Source organism: Salvelinus fontinalis, chromosome 2 (assembly GCF_029448725.1).
Source record: "Salvelinus fontinalis isolate EN_2023a chromosome 2, ASM2944872v1, whole genome shotgun sequence".
Lineage (NCBI taxonomy): Eukaryota > Metazoa > Chordata > Actinopteri > Salmoniformes > Salmonidae > Salvelinus > Salvelinus fontinalis.
In genome coordinates this window covers 21,397,855-21,416,263 of record NC_074666.1, presented here as the reverse complement: position 1 = coordinate 21,416,263, position 18,409 = coordinate 21,397,855, and the positions used below count along the sequence as shown (strand labels likewise).

Below are 18,409 nucleotides of genomic sequence, written 5' to 3'. Positions count from 1 at the left end.
TGGGGTATTGTTTGTCCACCCGCCTCTTGAGGATTGACCACACGTTCTCAATGGGATTAAGGTCTGGGGAGTTTCCTGGCCATGGACCCAAAATATTGATGTTTTGTTCACCGAGCCACTTAGTTATCACGTTTGCCTTATGGCAAGGTGCTCCATCATGCTGGAAAAGGCATTGTCCGTCACCAAACTGTTCCTGGATGGTTGGGAGAAGTTGCTCTCGGAGGATGTGTTGGTACCATTCTTTATTCATGGCTGTGTTCTTAGGCAAAATTGTGAGTGAGCCCACTCCCTTGGCTGAGAAGCAACCCGACACATGAATGGTCTCAGGATGCTTTACTGTTGGCATGACACAGGACTGATGGTAGCGCTCACCTTGTCTTCTCCGGACAAGCTTTTTTCCGGATGCCCCAAACAATCGGAAAGGGAATTCATCAGAGAAAATTACTTTACCCCAGTCCTCAGCAGTCCAATCCCTGTACCTTTTGCAGAATATTAGTCTGTCCCTGATGTTTTTCCTGGAGAGAAGTGGCTTCTTTGCTGCCCTTCTTGACACCAGGCCATCCTCCAAAAGTCTTCGCCTCACTGTGCGTGCAGATGCACTCACACCTGCCTGCTGCCATTCCTGAGCAAGCTCTGTACTGGTGGTGCCCCGATCCCACAGCTGAATCAACATAACTTCTTAATAGGGGGCGCTGTTTTCACTTTGGGAAACAATCGTGCCCAAATTAAACGGCCTCGTACTCTGTTCTGGATCATACAATATGCATATTATTATTACTATTGGATAGAAAACACTCTGAAGTTTCTAAAACTGTTTGAATTATATCTGTGAGTAAAGCAGAACTCATTTGGCAGCAAACTTCCAAACAGGAAGTGAAAATTCTGAAAATGGGGCTCTGTGTCAGGGCCTGCCTATTCAACTGGCTTATATTTATGGATCTGTATGCACTTCATACGCCTTCCACTAGATGTCAACAGGCAGTAGAATGTTGAATGGGGTGTCTAGCTTGATCTGAGACCGATTGAGACCTTTTGGAGTGACAGGTCCGCTCTTTTGTCAGTATTCAACGGCGCACCAGGGAACTTAACCTCTAACGAGCCTCTACCCCGGATCCGGGAGCACCCCCCCCCCCCACACTGATTAGCATTGCTAGCAAAGCGTCACAATTAAATAGTAGCATCTAAATATCATTAAATCACAAGTCCAAGACACCTAATGAAAAATACAGATCTTGTGAATAAAGCCACCATTTCAGATTTTTAAAATGTTTTACAGGGAAGACACAATATGTAAATCTATTAGCTAAACACGTTAGCAAAAATCACCATTTTTCTTTGTCCACCATTTTCTCTCAACACCAGTAGCTATCACCAATTCAGCTAAACTAAGATATTGATAGCCACTAACCAAGGAAAAACCTCATCAGATGACAGTCTGATAACATATTTATGGTATAGGATAGGTTTTGTTAGAAAAATGTGCATATTTCAGGTATAAATCATAGTTTACCATTGCAGCCAGCATCACAAATCTCACCAAAGCTCCTAGAATTACTACAGACAGCAACGTGTATTACCAATTTACTCATCATAAAACATTTCTTAAAAATACACAGCACATAGCAATGGAAAGACACAGATCTTGTGAATTCAGACAACATTTCAGATTATCTAAGTGTTTTACGGCGAAAACACAATAAATCGTTATATTAGCATACCACATACGCAAACGTTACCCGAGCACTGATTCTAGCCAAAGAGAGCGATATCGTATCATCGCCAAAATATATTAATTTTTTCACCCCCCTTCTCAGAATTCTTCAGATGACACTCCTGTAACATCATATTACAACATACATATACAGTTTGTTCGAAAATGTGCATATTTAGCCATAAAAAAACGTGGTTAAACAATGAAAATAGTAGCAAAACAAGCCTCGAAATGTCGGTCGCCATCTTTGAGTGATCTAGTTTAATCAATAGCTAATCATATACTTGACTAAAAAATACAGGGTTGACAGGAATCGAAAGACAAATTAGTTCTTAATGCAATCGCTGATTTACATTTTTTAAATTATCCTTACTTTTCAATACAGGTTGCGCCAAGCGAAGCTATACAAAACAAAACGGCGGCGTAAGCGTTTAACATTTTTCGACAGAAACACAATTTATCATCATAAATTGTTCTTACTGTGAGCTGTTCTTCCATCAGAATCTTGGGCAAAGAATCCTTTCTTGGGTCTAATCTTCTTTTGGTCGAAAGATGTCCACTTGTCCGTCGAAATGCCCACTAACGTACGACCGGGACCCCGAAATGTGCCCAGCGCTTCAAAGTGCACAACAAAGCAATGCCTCAAAATCGCACTAAAAGGATATAAATTGCTATACAACGGTTCAAATTAACTACCTTATGATGCTGTTAACACCTATAACGGGTAAAAACATGACCGGAGAAATATTACTGGCTAAACTAACGCTTGGAAGGAGGCGAGTCCGATGTCCTTCGCGCGCAAGGCGCAGGCAGCAAAGGGAAGCTACTTCCGCTATTTGGTGTCTTATAGAGAAACTGATTGCGCAATCGACACCATTCAAAGCGTCATCACGCACTGACATCCAGGGGAAGACGTAAGCAGTGTCTGTTTCTCCATAGCATTTACAGTGAGCTTTAAACTGACTCCAGATCAGTGGCCAAAATGTTTGAAATCTGACTCCCTATCATGAAAAGTGCTGTAGATTGAGTTCTGTTTCACTCAGAGACAAAATTCCAACGGCTATAGAAACTAGAGAGTGTTTTCTATCCAATAATAGTAATAATATGCATATTGTACGAGCAAGAATTGAGTAGGAAGCCGTTTAATCTGTAATGCTAATTATGCTAATGAGAAAACAGCACCCCCTATAGTCGCAAGAAGTTAACATTGTCTTCTGAAATGCATTACGTATACACAACGAAATGCTCCGGCTGATTTTATTGGATACATATGAGAAAAACATCCTAAAGTAGGATTTTCAACTGAGTTTGACCAGTTTATTCGACGTTTATAGGGAATTTTGGAATTTTTCGTTCAGTGCACAAAGATTTCTTGGACATGTGCCCTCCACAAGGCTAGCCAAAGTTGCTAATTCGACAGAAGAAATGGACATTCTAAAACAAAACAACGATTTATTCTGGAACTAGGACTCCTTGCACAACATTCTGATGGAAGATCATCAAAAGTAAGAGAATATTTATGATGTTATTTCGTATTTTTGTGGTTTGTGTTGGCTCCAACAAGGCGGAGAATATGTGCGCGCTGTCTCACAATATTGCATGCTGTATGTTGTACTAAAGTTATTTTTAAAAATCTAACAGCGGTTGCATTAAGAACCAGTGTATCTTTCATTTTCTGCACAACATGTATTTTTTTGTAAAGTTTATAATGAGTTTTTTGGTTAGATTACGTGACTGTCCAAAATTTCTCAGGACATTTTGGTGCTATTTGTGACGATGGCTGCGTTGTAAAACCCAGATTTGTAGCTCTAAATATGCAAATTTTCAAACAAAACATAAATGTATTGTATAACATGATGTTATAAGACTGTCATCTGATGAAGTTGTCCAAAGGTTAGTGATTAATTTTATCTCTATTTCTGGGTTTTGTGAAAGCTATGTTGGCGGTGAATAAATGGCGTTGTGTGTTTGGCTATTGTGGTGAGCTAATATAAATATATATTGTGTTTTCGCTGTAAAACATTTTAAAAATCGGAAATGATGGCTGGATTCACAAGATGTTTATCTTTCATTTGCTGTATTGGACTTGTGATTTCATGAAATTATATTATATGATATCCCTGTCGCGTTAGGCTAGGCTATGCTAGTCAGCTTTTTTGATGAGGAGGATCCCGGATTCGGGAGGGTGACTCGTTAGAGGTTAAAGAGACGGTCCTGGTGCTTGCTGGACTTTCTTGGGCGCTCTGAAGCCTTCTTCACAACAATTGAACCGCTCTCCTTGAAGTTCTTGACGATCCGATAAATGATTGATTTAGGTGCAATCTTACTGGCAGCAATATCCTTGCCTGTGAAGCCCTTTTTGTGCAAAGCAATGATGACGGCACGTGTTTCCTTGCAGGTAACCATGATTGACAGAGGAAGAACAATGATTCCAAGCACCACCCTCCTTTTGAAGCTTCCAGACTGTTATTCGAACTCAATCAGCATGACAGAGTAATCTCCAGCCTTGTCCTTGTCAACACTCACACCTGTGTTAACGAGAGAATCCCTGACATGATGTCAGCTGGTCCTTTTGTGGCAGGGCTGAAATGCAGTGGAAATGTTTCTGGGGGATTCAGTTAATTTGCATGGCAAAGAGGGACTTTGCAATTAATCTGATCACTCTTCATAACATTCTGGAGTATATGCAAAAAGGCAGAACTCCGTGGAAACCCTGGTTTGGATTCTTACCGCAGTCACTAGTTTGATGGCACACAGCTGTAGCTCACTGACACTCTCCACAAAGAATGGAGTGATGCCCATGGAGGAGACCTGAGGGAAGGAGAGAGAGATGAGTTATAAGGTAAGCAAGCAGGTCAGAAATCATGACCCCCAGGGATAGCACTAGGAGCGGAGTCTCACCTGCAGGATGGTGGTGTCAGTCAACAGCTGTATCTCCAGGAGCTCAGAGATGTTGCTGACGATGTCACACACCTTGTTGTAGAGCATGATGATCACCCTCTGCTTGTGTGTGGAGCTTTTAGCTCTCTTAGCCCTGGAGCTCAGCAAGCCACCTGGGTGATAGAGGGGAGGAGAAGAGACAATGAATAAAAGTTCATTAAAAAAAGCAAAGCAGAGACCCTTTCCTCAGTCAGTCATGGCAGGGATATGCATAACAGTGGCCCAGGTAGTTCCGAGTGGACCACACTGTCTTGTATGTACTTCACATGAACCGTCTTTCAAATGTTCTGGGTGCTCTGGTCTTGAACAAACCCCCGTCAAACTCAAAGTTTAACAGAGTGTATGAAGACTGTGACTGGACATTTATTTAGCCAGTTCTCACCATATTATGTTATATGGGTTTGTTCCAATTGCTTTTGATAGTAAGGTGGGGTTTGGGTGCTGACCTCCGTGAGGGTCCACTCTGTAGACAGGGTCATACTGAGGGTAGAGGGTGTTTTGCAGGTGAAACTTGGTGTACTGCAGCACCCTCTCAATCACGTCCTCGATGTACACCGCCTTGGGCATGCGGGCCGACGTCATGATGTTGAGGGCAGTCAGACAGGCGTCAGCTGACTTCGTCACGCGCTCCATGATGAGGTCACGCCACAGCCGCTCCTCGTCTTCTGCGTCGGCGTCCTGTTGGACAGAGAGAGAAGACGCTCAGACAAGTAGAACTTCTCTATGGAACATGTTTCTTAGGCCAGAAGACTAAATCTGGGTCTGGGAAACCATATGTGGGGACAACTTACATGGTTCATCAGTGTGGAGAGTTTGGACCCGTCCTGAATGTTTTTCTCCAGGATGTTCAGGACCTTCACCAACTTACCAGATGAAATCTACGGATGAGACAGATGAGAAAAATATAACAGATTGCCAAAAAGATTGACATAAACCTGCATCCAGTGTTCCCCTTTCTTACCCTGAAGGTGATGCCCATGGCCTTGATCTTAGCAGATTCGCTGGCCAGTTCACTCAGCTGGTGTTTCCCCAGCAGAAGCTCCTGTGGGATCTCATCGTCATCTGTTGACGAGAGTTGTGGAGTTACTGTTGGCAGTTCTGTCACCGTCATTTATAACTGAGCATTACTATGGCTGATATCAAATAACATTTGAAAAGAAATCCAACAATCACAATGTTATCTTTCCCATTCTTGGTAGAAATGTCATTCAAACCTCTGAAGAAAATTTAAAATAAATAAATATGTAAAGTAGATCATGAATAATGCATACCCATAGCATTGAAGTCAATGTCCTCCAAGCTCTCCAGAATGTTGTCCACACTGGCTGAGAACCTCTTGAACGTGGAGGAGTCCATCAGTTCTGTTGAGTAAACAACACAGAGAAAGTGAATAACCTGCGCTTATGAGACCAAAGACATACAACAAAGACATTACTGAATTTAGAGTGAAATTACCTTCTGCTGTCAGCTTGGGCTCATATGCCTTTCTTTTCTTCTGTTTCTCCTTCTTCATCTTTCTGGCAACTGGACAGGATTGACACATGTTAGGACAATGACATTGGACAGCAACACTTATCTAGTGAAATATTACTACTACTCATCCTCAGCATTTTACCCTGTATCTAATGCACAGGTATATCATGCTGGTGTATGCTCTATTTAGTGCCTTCAGAAAGTATTGAGTTATTACAAATGTTGCTGTGTTACAGCATGAACTCAAAACGGATTAAATATATATTTTTTCTAACCAAATACCTTTTTGCAAATGTAGATAAAAAATGAAATACAGAAATAACTAATTTACATAGGTATTAACACACCTGAGTCAATAATTGTTTTATTTATCCGTTATTTTACCAGGAAAGTTGACTGAGAACACGTTCTCATTTACAGCAACGACCTGGGGAATAGTTACAGGGGAGAGGAGGGGGATGAAAGAGCCAATTGTAAACTGGGGATTATTAGGTGACCGTGACGGTTTGAGGGCCAGATTGGGAATTTAGTCAGGACACCGGGGTTAACGACCCTACTCTTACGATAAGTGCCATGGGATCTTTAATGACCTCAGAGTCTGGACACCCGTTTAACGTCCCATCCGAAAGACGGCACCCTACACAGGGCAGTGTCCCCAATCACTGCCCTGGGGCATTGGGATATTTTTTAGACCAGAGGAAAGAGTGCCTCCTACTGGCCCTCCAACACCACTTCCAGCTGCATCTGGTCTCCCATCCAGGGCCTGACCAGGACCAACCCTGCTTAGCTTCAGAAACAAGCCAGCAGTGGTATGCTGCAATGCATGTTAGAAGCACCTTTGGCAGTGATTACAGCTGTGAGTCTTTCTGGGTAAGTGTCTAAGAGCATTGCACACCTGGATTGTACAAGATTTGCACATTATTCTCTTCAAAATTCTTCCAGCTCTGTCAAGTTGGTTGTTGATAATTGCTAGACAGCCATTTTCAAGTCTTGTCATAGATTTTCAAACCGATTTAAGTCAAAACTGTAACTAGGCCACTCAGGAACATTCAATGTTGTCGTGCTAAGCAATCATTGTATATTTGGCCTTGTGTTTTAGGTTATTGTCCTGCTGAAAGGTGCATTTGTCTCCCAGTGTCTGTTGGAAAGCTGACTTAACCAGGTTTCCCTCTAGATTTTGCCTGTGCTCTATGTCGTTTCTTTTTATCACAAAAATAAAAACTCCCTAGTCCTTGGTGATGACAAGCATATCCATAACATAATGCAGCCACCACCATGCTTGAAAATATGAAGAGTGATACTTTGTGATGTTGTGTTGGATTTGCCACAAACATAACACTTTGTTTTCAGGACATAAATGTAATTTATTTTCCACATTTTGCAGCTTTACTTTAGTGCCTTTTTTCAAACAGGATGCATGTTTTGGAATATTTTTATTCTGTATTACCTTACAGATAATTGTATATATGTGTGGGGTACAGAGATGAGGTAGGCATTCAAATCATGTTAAACACCATTATATCCTATGCAACTTATTGTGATGTGTTAAGCAACATTTTTACTCCTGAACTTATTTAGGCATTCCATCAATAACAAGGGGGTTGAATACATAATTGACTCAAGACATTTCAGCTTTCCATTTTTTATGAATTTGTAAAATATTCTTAAAAACTGAATTCTACTTTGACATGATGGGGTATTATGTGTAGGCCAGTGACACACAATCTCAACTCAATCCATTTTAAATTCAGGCTGTAACACAATTAAATTATAATACTTTAAGGCACTGTATGTATGTATTGCTACATTACAGCCTTATTCTAAAATTGATTAAATGAAATGTTTTCCTCACCAATCTACACACAATACCCCATAACAACAAAGCTATTATTTTGATACTTTTGGGGAAAATGTATATATAATCAAAAACAGAAATACATTATTTACATAAGTATTCAGACACTTTGCTATGAAACTCGAAATTGAACTCAGGTGCATCATGTTTTCATTGTTTTTAAAACTTGGAGTCCACCTGCGATAAATTCAATTAATTGGACATGATTTGAAAAAGGCACACACCTGCCTATATAAGATCCCACAGTTGACAGTGCATGTCAGAGCAAGAACCAATTAATTGTCTGTAGAGCTCCAAGACACGATTGTGTCAAGGCACAAATCTGTGGAAAGGGACCAAAACATTTCTGCAGCATTGAAGGTCCCCAAGAACACAGTTGCCTCCATCATTCTTAAATGGAAAAAGTTTGGAACCATCAAGACTCTTGTTAGAGCTGGCCGCCGGACCAAACTGAGCAATCGGGGGAGAAGGGCATTGGTCAGGGAGGGGACCAAGAACCCGATGATCACTCTGACAGAGCTCAAGAGTTCCCTCTGTGGAGATGGGAGACCTTCCAGAAGAACAACCATCTCTGCAGCACTCCACCAATCAGGCCTTTATGGTAGTGGCAATATGGAAGCCACTCCTCAGTAAAAGGCACTGCCCGCTTGGAGTTTGCCAAAAGGCACCTAAAGGACTCTCAGACCATGAGAAACAAGATTCTCTGGTCTGATGAAACTAACATTGAACTCTTTGGCCTGAATGCCAAGCGTCACGTCTGGAGAAAACCTGGCACCATTCCTATGGTGAAACATGGTGGTGGCAGCATTCCGGCTGTGGGGATATTTTTCAGCGGTAGGGTCGGGGAGACTAGTCAGGATCGAGGGAAAGACGAACGGAGCAAAGTACAGAAAGATCCTTGATGAACCTGCTCCAGAGCGCTCAGGACATCAGACTGGGGCGAAGGTTCACCTTCTAACGGGACATTGACCCTAAGCACACAGCCAACCTGACAGAGCTTGAGAGGATCTGCAGAGAAGAATCGGAAAAACTCCCCAAATACAGGTGTGCCAAACTCGAAGCTGTAATCTCTGCCAAAGGTGTTTCAACAAAGTACTGAGTAAAGGGTCTGATTACTTACGAAAATGTGAAATCATTTTTTTTATATTATATCAATTTGCAAGAATGTCTAAACCTGTTTTTGCTTTGTCATTATGGGGTATTGTGTCTAGATTGAAGCGGGGGGGGAACAATTTAATCAATTTCAGTAGAAGGTTGTAACGTAACAAAATGTGGAAAAAGTCAAGGGGTCTGAATACTTTCCAAATGCACTGTATATTTATATATGAGTGAGTGAGTGAGTGAGTGAGTGAGTGAGTGAGTGAGTGATAACCATCGATGCTCATGATGGATGTTCAGTCAAAGACAGTGCCAGACTTACGGTCACTCATGCTGGGTGGTGGGGACTCATCGTATGAATCCTCTGGGCTGCGTTCACGGTGGCGGCTGCTGGACCCCCTGCGCCCTGAGCCTCTCCTCTCTCGCTCATCGGGCTCCCATGTCTTTTCCCGCTCCTTCTTGTGACGCTTCCGCGTAGCTGCAGGAAGAGAGAGAGAAGGAGCAACAAGTTAAAGGATGAAGCTTTGATCATAAACACCAGTTTTTTTTTTATCAACCATTAGCCCACCCCCAACTACTGGGATTGGAATGAACATCGTTTTGGATATGACTGTGCAAAAAAAAAAGCAATATGTTTGGTACTTACACTCCGTCACAGAGTCGTCGTCGTCATCGTCATCATCTGAGTTGACCTCGGCGTACTTGGGCTTCTCCTTGATGGTGCTGCGCTTGCGCTTGTTCATCTTCACCCTCTCACACAGTGGCATGGTGGACTCTATCTCAGCAATCAGATGAGGCAGTTCTTTCAACACTGATTCATCAAGACCTCACAGAGCGAGGTCACCCAGTCATCTATTAGCCCTTGTACGAAAGGGCTAATTACACTAACAATGGCACATGTGTGCCACAAATAAAATCAATAGTGCCTTGTATTCAGGATCATTAGCAAGGCCTCATAACCATATCAAATAAGCCCCGCCATAAATCGGAATCCTTTCAAGGAGAGTAAAATACAGAACGTTATTCTGTGCTGCTAGTGGATCAATGTGCAAAGTAATTAGAACTCTCAAAGTTCTCAAAGCAATAAGTCAAAAACACATGTCAACACAGGTTACCATAGTTAAACCGTAAGTTCACCTAAACAACAAGCTGACCCAGTCTGTCATGCAGACAGCAGGATGTCTCCTCTTACCTTTCTCAGAAATCCAATGAGAGGGTCTGCTCTTGGAGGACTTGGAGCTGCGTGCGCTTCTATCTTTCCTCTCCCTGATGATTTTCTGCACCTCGTCGATACTGAGTTTCTGCAGCACCACAACCGGTTTGGCTGCTGTCTTCATCTTCTCTACCAGCCCCAGTCGCTCCAGCTTGACCCGGGGCTCCTTCCAGCCCTCCACTACTGAACCCAGACCAGGCTTCCTTATCTCAGCTGCCAACACATGCCCATCCTTATCCCGCTTCACTTTGGGAATCACAAAGTTCTTAAAGCCTCCAGACTTTACGCCCCCCAGCAGGTAAGCAGGGAACTCCTGCTTGTTTTCAGCAGGTTGCTGCTTAGAGTCCTGTCGGTTCCTGCTGCCGTCCCCACTCCTCCTCTCCTCCCCGCTCCTCCTCTCCTCTTTATTGGGGGATTTGAGGTTGGGGCCTGGCCGGTCAGTCCTCTGGCGCCCACTGTGGTCCACCCCCCCTCGGCCTTCCTGCTTAACCCGCGGGCTCTCTGGCCTGGAGCGCTGCTCTGGAGATCGTCGGTCCCGTGGATCCCCTGCCTCTGTCCTGTGTTTCCTCTCCCTCTCCTTATCCCCCCGCTCCCTGTCTTTGTCCCGTCCATGTTTGGAGTCATGTTCCCCCCTGCTGGACTTGCTGGGGGTCTCTGGCCTGCGGATGCGGGATGGGTCACTGTCCCGGGACCTGTCCTCCCTGTGACCAGAGTCTGAGCGACCCTCGTGCCGTTGTCGTGGCTTGTCAGGCATCCTGGCATCAGGGCGGGCCTTGCTATTGTCAGGTTTGCCATCGTGTCGATGTTTGGAAGAGTCTCGTCTGTTTTCGTGCTTGTGTTTGGGGGTCTCCGGTCGGACGTCGGGGCCCAGCTTCTTGGGGGTGTCGGCACGCTGCTTGATGACCTCTGGCCGGACGTCTGCAGTCTGTAGTGTGTCTCCTTCTGTCTTGGCGTTTAGCCGCAGGACTCCAGTGGAGTCGGGGCCGTCCCCAGGACACAGGCGTTCCTCAGGCCAGCTCCTCAGGGCAGGGGTGTGGGTGCCTATGTTTACCTCTGGCTGCCCGTCAGCTCTACCTGCTTGCTGCAGGTCGATGCTGACCATTAAGGCAGGCCGGCTCGCACCATTACTGGCAGCACTAGCCTCCTGGGGTGCCAGCTTGCTGCCAGCATTTCCCCCTCCCACGCCAGGTTGAGTTGCCCCCGCTGTACCTCCAGCTCCAGGCTCTTGGGGATACGAGTCCTGCTTCCGCTTCTTCAGTGGCTTGTCTGCATTGAGGAAACCATTGCTCAGAAAAGATCCTGGCATATTACTTATTTTTATCAGCAAGTTATTTCTCCTATTTCTCAGCACACCCAAAAATGTTTTTTAGGATAGATTTTTAAGTGCAACATTGAATGTAAACTCACCTTTATCCTGAACCTCTTTGGAGCAGCGCTCCCTTTCTATGAGCGTCTCCCGTTCTATCCTCTCGATCTCAGCAAGCGCGTCCATCTCAGCATCGTCGTAAACAGCTCCACTGATCACCCCTCCAGCCTGCTTAGTGTTCTGGAGCACAGGGACCTGTTGGTAGCCTGACTGCTCCCCCTGGCCTGGCCCTAACCTGTGGGCAGGGTCCTGCTGCGTCCGGGAAAACTGCAGGCTGTTGTAGGCCAGGTCAGTGTCCTGGTCCTCTGCCCCAGGTAGGAGCTCTCCGGACTGGTCCATCTCAGTGGACTTCACCCGGGACAGTTTGAGGGTCAGCTTGGTAGAGTCTTTAGAGGGAGAGCTGACGATATCGTACATAGCAGCTTTTTCCAACTGCTCCTTCTCCTCTTTAGTTAGCTTCTTCTGCTTCTTCTTGCAGTCAGGAGAGTCCAGGAGGAGGTCGGGAGCGCTGTCACGGGGGGAAGCGTAAGGGTGTGGGGAGTGAAGGATGAGGCTAGGTCGTAACCCTGCTGAAACCAAAAAAATAAATACAAATAAATTGTGTGTGATTTTTTACAAATATGAACACTGATCGATTCAGGCATGAACATTTGACAAAGAATAAGTAGATTGACTCATGATTTCCAGACCACAGTATGATTATGCATATTAGCAGTCTCGGTTGGTATACCTTTTGGGGTCCCTTCGCTGCCAGCAGGGGAACAAACAGACTGGGGCGAACGGAGTGGGAAGGAGGCATTTCTCATGGAAGGATCACTCTCCTGGGAAAAATATGAATCAGATATTCATTACCAGTCAAAAGTTTGGACACACCTACTCATTCAAGAGTTTTTCTTTATTTTGAATATGTTCAACATCGTAGAATAATGGTGAAGACATCAAAACTATTAAATAACACGTGTGGAATGAAGTAGTAACCAAAAAAAGTGTTAAACAAATCAAAATATATTTTATTTCAAATTCTTTAAAGTAGCCACCCTTTGCCTTGACAGCTTTGCACACTCCTGGCATTCTCTCAACCAGCTTCATGAGGTAGTCACCTGGAATGCATTTCAATTAACAGGTGTGCCTTGTTAATTTGTGGAATTTCTTTCCTTCTTAATTGCGTTTGAGCCAATCAGTTGTGTTGTGACAGGGTAGGGGTGGTATACAGAAGATAGCCCTATTTGGTTTAATACCAAGTCCATATTATGGCAAGAACAGCTCAAATAAGCAAAGAGAAACGACAGTCCATCATTGCTTTAAGACATTAAGGTCAGTCAATCCGAAACATTTCAAGAACTTTTAAAGTTTCTTCAAGTGCTGTCGCAAAAACCATCCGGCGCTATGATGAAACTGTCTCTCATGAGGACCGCCACAGGAATGGAAGACCCAGAGTTACCTCTGCTGCAGAGGACAAGTTCATTAGAGTTAACTGCACATCAGACTGCAGCCCAAATAAATGCTTCACAGAGTTCAAGTAACAGACACATCTCAACATCAACTGTACAGAGGAGACTGCGTGAATCAGGCCTTCATGGTCGAATTACTGAAGGAAAAAAAACACTACTAAAGGACACCAATAACAAGAGACTTGCTTGGGCCAAGAAACACGAGCAATGGACATGAGACCGGTGGAAATCTGCACTTTGGTCAGATGAGACAAAATTCGAAATTTTTGGTTCTAAACGCCGTGTCTTCGTAAGACGCAGAGTAGGTGAACGGATGATCTCCACATGTGTGGTTCCCACTGTGAAGCATGGCTGTTTAAAGGCTATTTGACCAAGAAGGAGCGTGATGGAGTGCTGCATCAGATGACCTGGCCTCCACAATCACCCGGCCTCAACCCAATTGAGATGGTTTGGGTTGGACCACAGAGTGAAGAAAAAGCAGCCAACAAGTGCTCAGCATATGTAGGAACTCCTTCAAGACTGCTGGAAAAGCATTCCTCATTTAGCTGGTTGAGAGAATGCCAAGAGTTTGCAAAGCTGTCATCAAGGCAAAGGGTGGCTACTTTGAAGAATCTCAAATATAAAATATATTTTGATTTGTTTAACACTTTTTTGGCTACTACATGATTCCATATGTGTTATTTCATAGTTTTGATGTCTTCACTATTATTCTACAATGTCGAAAATAGTAAAAATAAAGAAAAACCGTTGAATAAGTAGGTGAGTCCAAACTTTTGACTGGTACGGTATATAACTAAAACAGCAAGGGTGGATACAACTCCACACAACAAATACATTCAGGCAGTGTACCAGCAATGAGGATCCATGAGAGGAAATTGTATTTAATGTCAAAATGGTATCTTTGCTCGGTAGTTTCATCTTGGTATGAATCATTTCTCATGTTTACCTCATTCCCTAGTCTGTGGACTATGTTCATGTAGTCTTCGTTGGAGCCATGTCTGGCATTGTGATTGGCTGAGTTGCTTGAAATTTGCCCGGAGACCTTGTTGTCGTGGATGTTCCGCATGCCGCCAGGAACCATGGGGCTGGCAACTGAACAGACAACAAAATAAATCCCAGATACAATCAATCAATCTTCATTCAATTACCTTGCAGCTACGCAAAACCCATACTAAACACTGGTTCACCTGTTAATCATCTTATTCAACAGGTAGAATGAATGCAGATAAACAAGAAATATAACAACACCAAAGAAAGGAGACCTGAAAAATTATGCCTATCTACAGGAATCTTGCAGCGAGCAAGTGTACATCGCTAACCAACACTCCATCCTCTATTGTTATAAATACAGTTTGTAATTGGATAGACAGAGCATGGATATTTTGTGATGCAAATAATGCGTCACAGAGACACAAGCCGATGGGTCACAGCTTGATGGGGCCGGACTGTGGATGTTTGATATGATGTCCCCAGGGTTTTCCCATACCTAAGGTTGGGGTGGAGGGGTTCTGGTGGGGGGAGGCCTGCGGCTGCGTCTGCACCTCTAGGCAGGGCTGCACAGGCCTCTGGGGGCTTCCTGAATAAGAGGGTGCAAATGAAAGGAGAGGGGAAGAATGAAGCTCAACGCCCACAGAACATCAACACAACACAGCAGGGTAAACTGTGTTGGTTTATAATGCACGGAGCACTTCTGTCCATATGTACAAATTCTACAGGGTCTTCAGCAAAGAATCAACATCATGACATGCATAATAGTTAGTTACAGTATGGTTATTTGAGAATTAGTTGGTAGGTTCCCCATCATGCATTATGCTCCTATACAAAAGCAGAAGTGCAGCCCCACCTTGCTGGATCTGTTGGTGCTGAGAGTAGCTAGGTGGGTGAGGGTACTGCTGCATGTAAGCAGCAGGGCTTTGGGGAGCATAGGGGCTGGGCACAGGGCTGTTCTGCTGGGGCGTGAACCTGGCATCCGACCCCATCTGTGGAGGGGCAAAGCGACTGTAGAGAAAGAGGATGAGAAGAACATGTCAATTCCAAGGGAATCTGAGAGAAGTATTGAATGAACTAGCAGAGGACTCACTGTAACATTACAGAAAATTGAACGAGCAATTTATTGTCGAACCTAGAAGGGCTGTGTGAGATAGTGGTTTGCTGGTAGTTTGTCGACGCCGGACTCCCATGCATGGAATTCTGGGACATCTTGTACTGCGGCATCATTGGCTGCTGCATTATATCTATCAGATGAAAATAAGAGATGTGGTTAAAGAGGAGTAGAGAAGACCAGTGCACAGCACCAATACTGCGGGGCAATTCCACGGTAACAGAGGGACACAGACTCAGATTCTTCACACAAAATGTATGTCAAATAAAAACAATTATTGCAAAATTAAACACTCCGTGGGAGTCTAGCACAAACTGTCCTTCTGTTACCAAACTTTGCATTTGCACTGTTCAAGTAAATGTTTGTGGAAATTGTTAAAAGTAGTCCTTGTTGTGGCCGGGCGGCAAACCATATTTAATGCACTGACCGGTTTGGATTTTTACTTTACCTTACATAACGGTATTTCAATGTTTGGTTTGCTAAATGTAATAATTGAGTGATGAAACTCGAACAATGATGGCAATCATCCGTTCTTACCGCCAGTAAGAGACTGCTAACAGCTGAGAACTGTTAACTTTCCCAGCAAGAGCTTCTGGAGCGCATATTAGGTACTTTTTTTTGCCATGAATCATGCTTGTGGGGCAGTGCAGGAGCCGAAATAGTGCACATGTACTTTTTTGCCGTGAAACTTGCCTGTGAGGCAATGTGGGTGCTAAAAAGAACCCTAGAAATCTGCACACTTCTACTTGTGGCGAAAGTAAGAACTGCCATTAAATGCATTGAAAATACATGGTCATAAACCAGGTTTCCATCCAACCATTTCATGCGGATGAATTACCTGACACATGAAAAAAAGTCATGACTGGGCTGATGGAAACAGGATATGCCGGTACAATTTTATAAATGCCGACAGACAATTACTTTGTTCGACATGGTGGTATCTTTTTATGTCTGTAAAATTAATAATGTGAAAAATAGTGGTGGAAACGAGTTTCTGCAGAAAATATTCATAAAATAACCATAATATCGAAGTAAACTTGGTCCTTCCACTACAACTCGGTAAACCATGCGGTTTATTAGGCTACAGATGAAATAAGTTGTGATGAACTTCACAGGGTGGTGAAAGTGCACATGAGCTTGATGCTCCCTTCCAATAAATATCTTATTCTGGTGACATGATATTTGGCTGCCGTTTGACAAATAAAAAAATTATTGCTCTTATCCATAATAATCTCATAATGCAGGTAGCCTACCCGCACTGTATGCGCGAATCGTTGGCTAGAGCGCATCTGCCAAGAACAGAGTGTGCATGTTTGCTATATAGTGCAACAGTTTGTGACAAAACAATCACTACAGATTAAAATGCAATGGAAACCCATTTAACTTGTATTTTTCCAATCGGCACATATGAATTTAACCTCAACCGTTATTTTTAGGTGCACTACGTCATCATGTACAGAAATTGCACATTGTTTTATGCAGATTTTCGAATTTTCACATGGAAATCTATGGTTAATTGGATGGAAACCTAGTTATAGAGAAGAATAGTTATTCTGATAAAGGAAAAAAAACACTGAAAAAAGGAATGCATAAACAAAACAGGTGTGGCAGTGTGGAAATGATAACAATTGAGTGCAGAAAACGCAGTAATTTATAAAAATGCTGAAAATAATTTTCGGTTGAAGTTTGAGTGAACAGTATAAACAGAAGAGAATTAATCCCACTTAATAAAAAATATATATGTTCCACCCTATGGTCATGTACTACTCATGAAGCATATTTATAACTTATATTATTAAAAAACATAAAATACATTAACATTTGACGAATATTGTGATATATTTTGGCCATATCGCCCAACCCCAGCCCGTGTGCTTAGAGTAGTATGGTTTGTTTAACTTTGCAATCATTGGTTTTTGTTTGACATATACTTTAAAGAAAAAAATCTGACTATCAGCGTCACTCCGCTAGCATGGAATTGCCCTAAGGAAACCTCCAGAACAAGACAGAGGGGTGTTCTATTTATATCAGTGGGCTATAGAAGACCTCACTCAAAACTATTAGGTAGGGATGTACATATTTCCTTTTCAAGACGATTTGATACGTACAGTTGAAGTCGGAAGATTACATTTCCCTTAGCCAAATAGATTTAAACACAGTTTTTCACAATTCCTGACATTTAATCCTAGTAAAAATTCCCTGTCTTGGGTCAATTAGGATCACCACTTTATTTTAAGAATGTGAAATGTCAGAATAGTTGTAGAGAGAATTATATATTTCAGATTTTATTTCTTTCATCACATTCCCAGTGGGTCAGAAGTTTACATACACTCAATTAGTATTTGGTAGCATTGCCATTAAATTGTTTAACTTGGGTCAAACGTTTCAGGTAGCATCCACAAGCTTCCCACAATAAGTTGGGTGAATTTAGGACCATTCCTCCTGACAGAGCTGGTGTAACTGAGTCAGGTTTGTAGGCTACTTTGCTCGCACACGCCTTTTCAGTTATGCCCAAATATGTTCTATAGGATTAAGGTCAGGGCTTTGTGATGGCCACTCCAATACCTTGACTTTGTTGTCCTTAAGCCATTTTGCCACAACTTTGGAAGTATGCTTGGGGTCATTGTCCATTTGGAAGACACATTTGCGACCAAGCTTTAACTTCCTGACTGATGTCTTGAGATGTTGCTTCAATATATCCATATCATTTTCCCTTCCTCATGAAGCCATCTATTTTGTGAAGTGCACCAGTCCCTCCTGCAGCAAAGCACTCCCACAACATGATGCTGCCACTCCTGTGCTTCACGGTTGGGATGGTGTTCTTCAGCTTGCAAGCCCCCCCCTTTTTCCTCCAAACATAACGATGGTCATTACGGCCAAACAGTTCTATTTTTGTTTCATCAGACCAGAGGACATTTCTCCAAAAAGTATGATCTTTGTCCCCATGTGCAGTTGCAAACTGTAGTCTGGCTTTTTTAATGGTGATTTTGGAGCAGTGGCTTCTTCCTTGCTGAGCGGCCTTTCAGGTTATGTCGATACAGGACTCGTTTTACTGTGGATATAGAGACTTTTGTACCGGTGCCTCCAGCATCTTCACAAGGTCCTTTGCTGTTGTTCTGGGATTGCTTTGCACTTTTTGACCCAAAGTACGTTCATCTCTAGAAGACAGAATGTGTCTCCTTCCTGAGCGCTATGATGGCT

The 18,409-nt window shown here is 43.2% G+C and overlaps 1 protein-coding gene across 4 annotated transcripts in view; it reads right to left on the bottom strand.

Moving 5' to 3' along the window:
- The window catches only part of LOC129814146 (nipped-B-like protein B), a 68,072-nt gene that overhangs the window by 19,947 nt on the left and 29,716 nt on the right, over nt 1-18,409 (bottom strand). The window contains exons 5-20 of one of the 4 annotated variants that reach the window (XM_055866977.1): nt 15,230-15,341; nt 14,951-15,105; nt 14,594-14,683; nt 14,054-14,199; nt 12,387-12,477; nt 11,698-12,225; nt 10,270-11,556; nt 9,724-9,852; nt 9,400-9,555; nt 6,107-6,175; nt 5,923-6,012; nt 5,613-5,713; nt 5,443-5,529; nt 5,098-5,329; nt 4,613-4,764; nt 4,442-4,522 (exon numbers count right to left, since the gene is read on the bottom strand). In XM_055866977.1, the coding sequence (XP_055722952.1) occupies nt 4,442-4,522; nt 4,613-4,764; nt 5,098-5,329; nt 5,443-5,529; nt 5,613-5,713; nt 5,923-6,012; nt 6,107-6,175; nt 9,400-9,555; nt 9,724-9,852; nt 10,270-11,556; nt 11,698-12,225; nt 12,387-12,477; nt 14,054-14,199; nt 14,594-14,683; nt 14,951-15,105; nt 15,230-15,341 (3,506 nt within the window). The remainder of the gene's footprint in view (nt 1-4,441; nt 4,523-4,612; nt 4,765-5,097; nt 5,330-5,442; nt 5,530-5,612; nt 5,714-5,922; nt 6,013-6,106; nt 6,176-9,399; nt 9,556-9,723; nt 9,853-10,269; nt 11,557-11,697; nt 12,226-12,386; nt 12,478-14,053; nt 14,200-14,593; nt 14,684-14,950; nt 15,106-15,229; nt 15,342-18,409) is intronic. The other 3 variants (XM_055866986.1, XM_055866997.1, XM_055867005.1) reach the window with 3 other exon arrangements.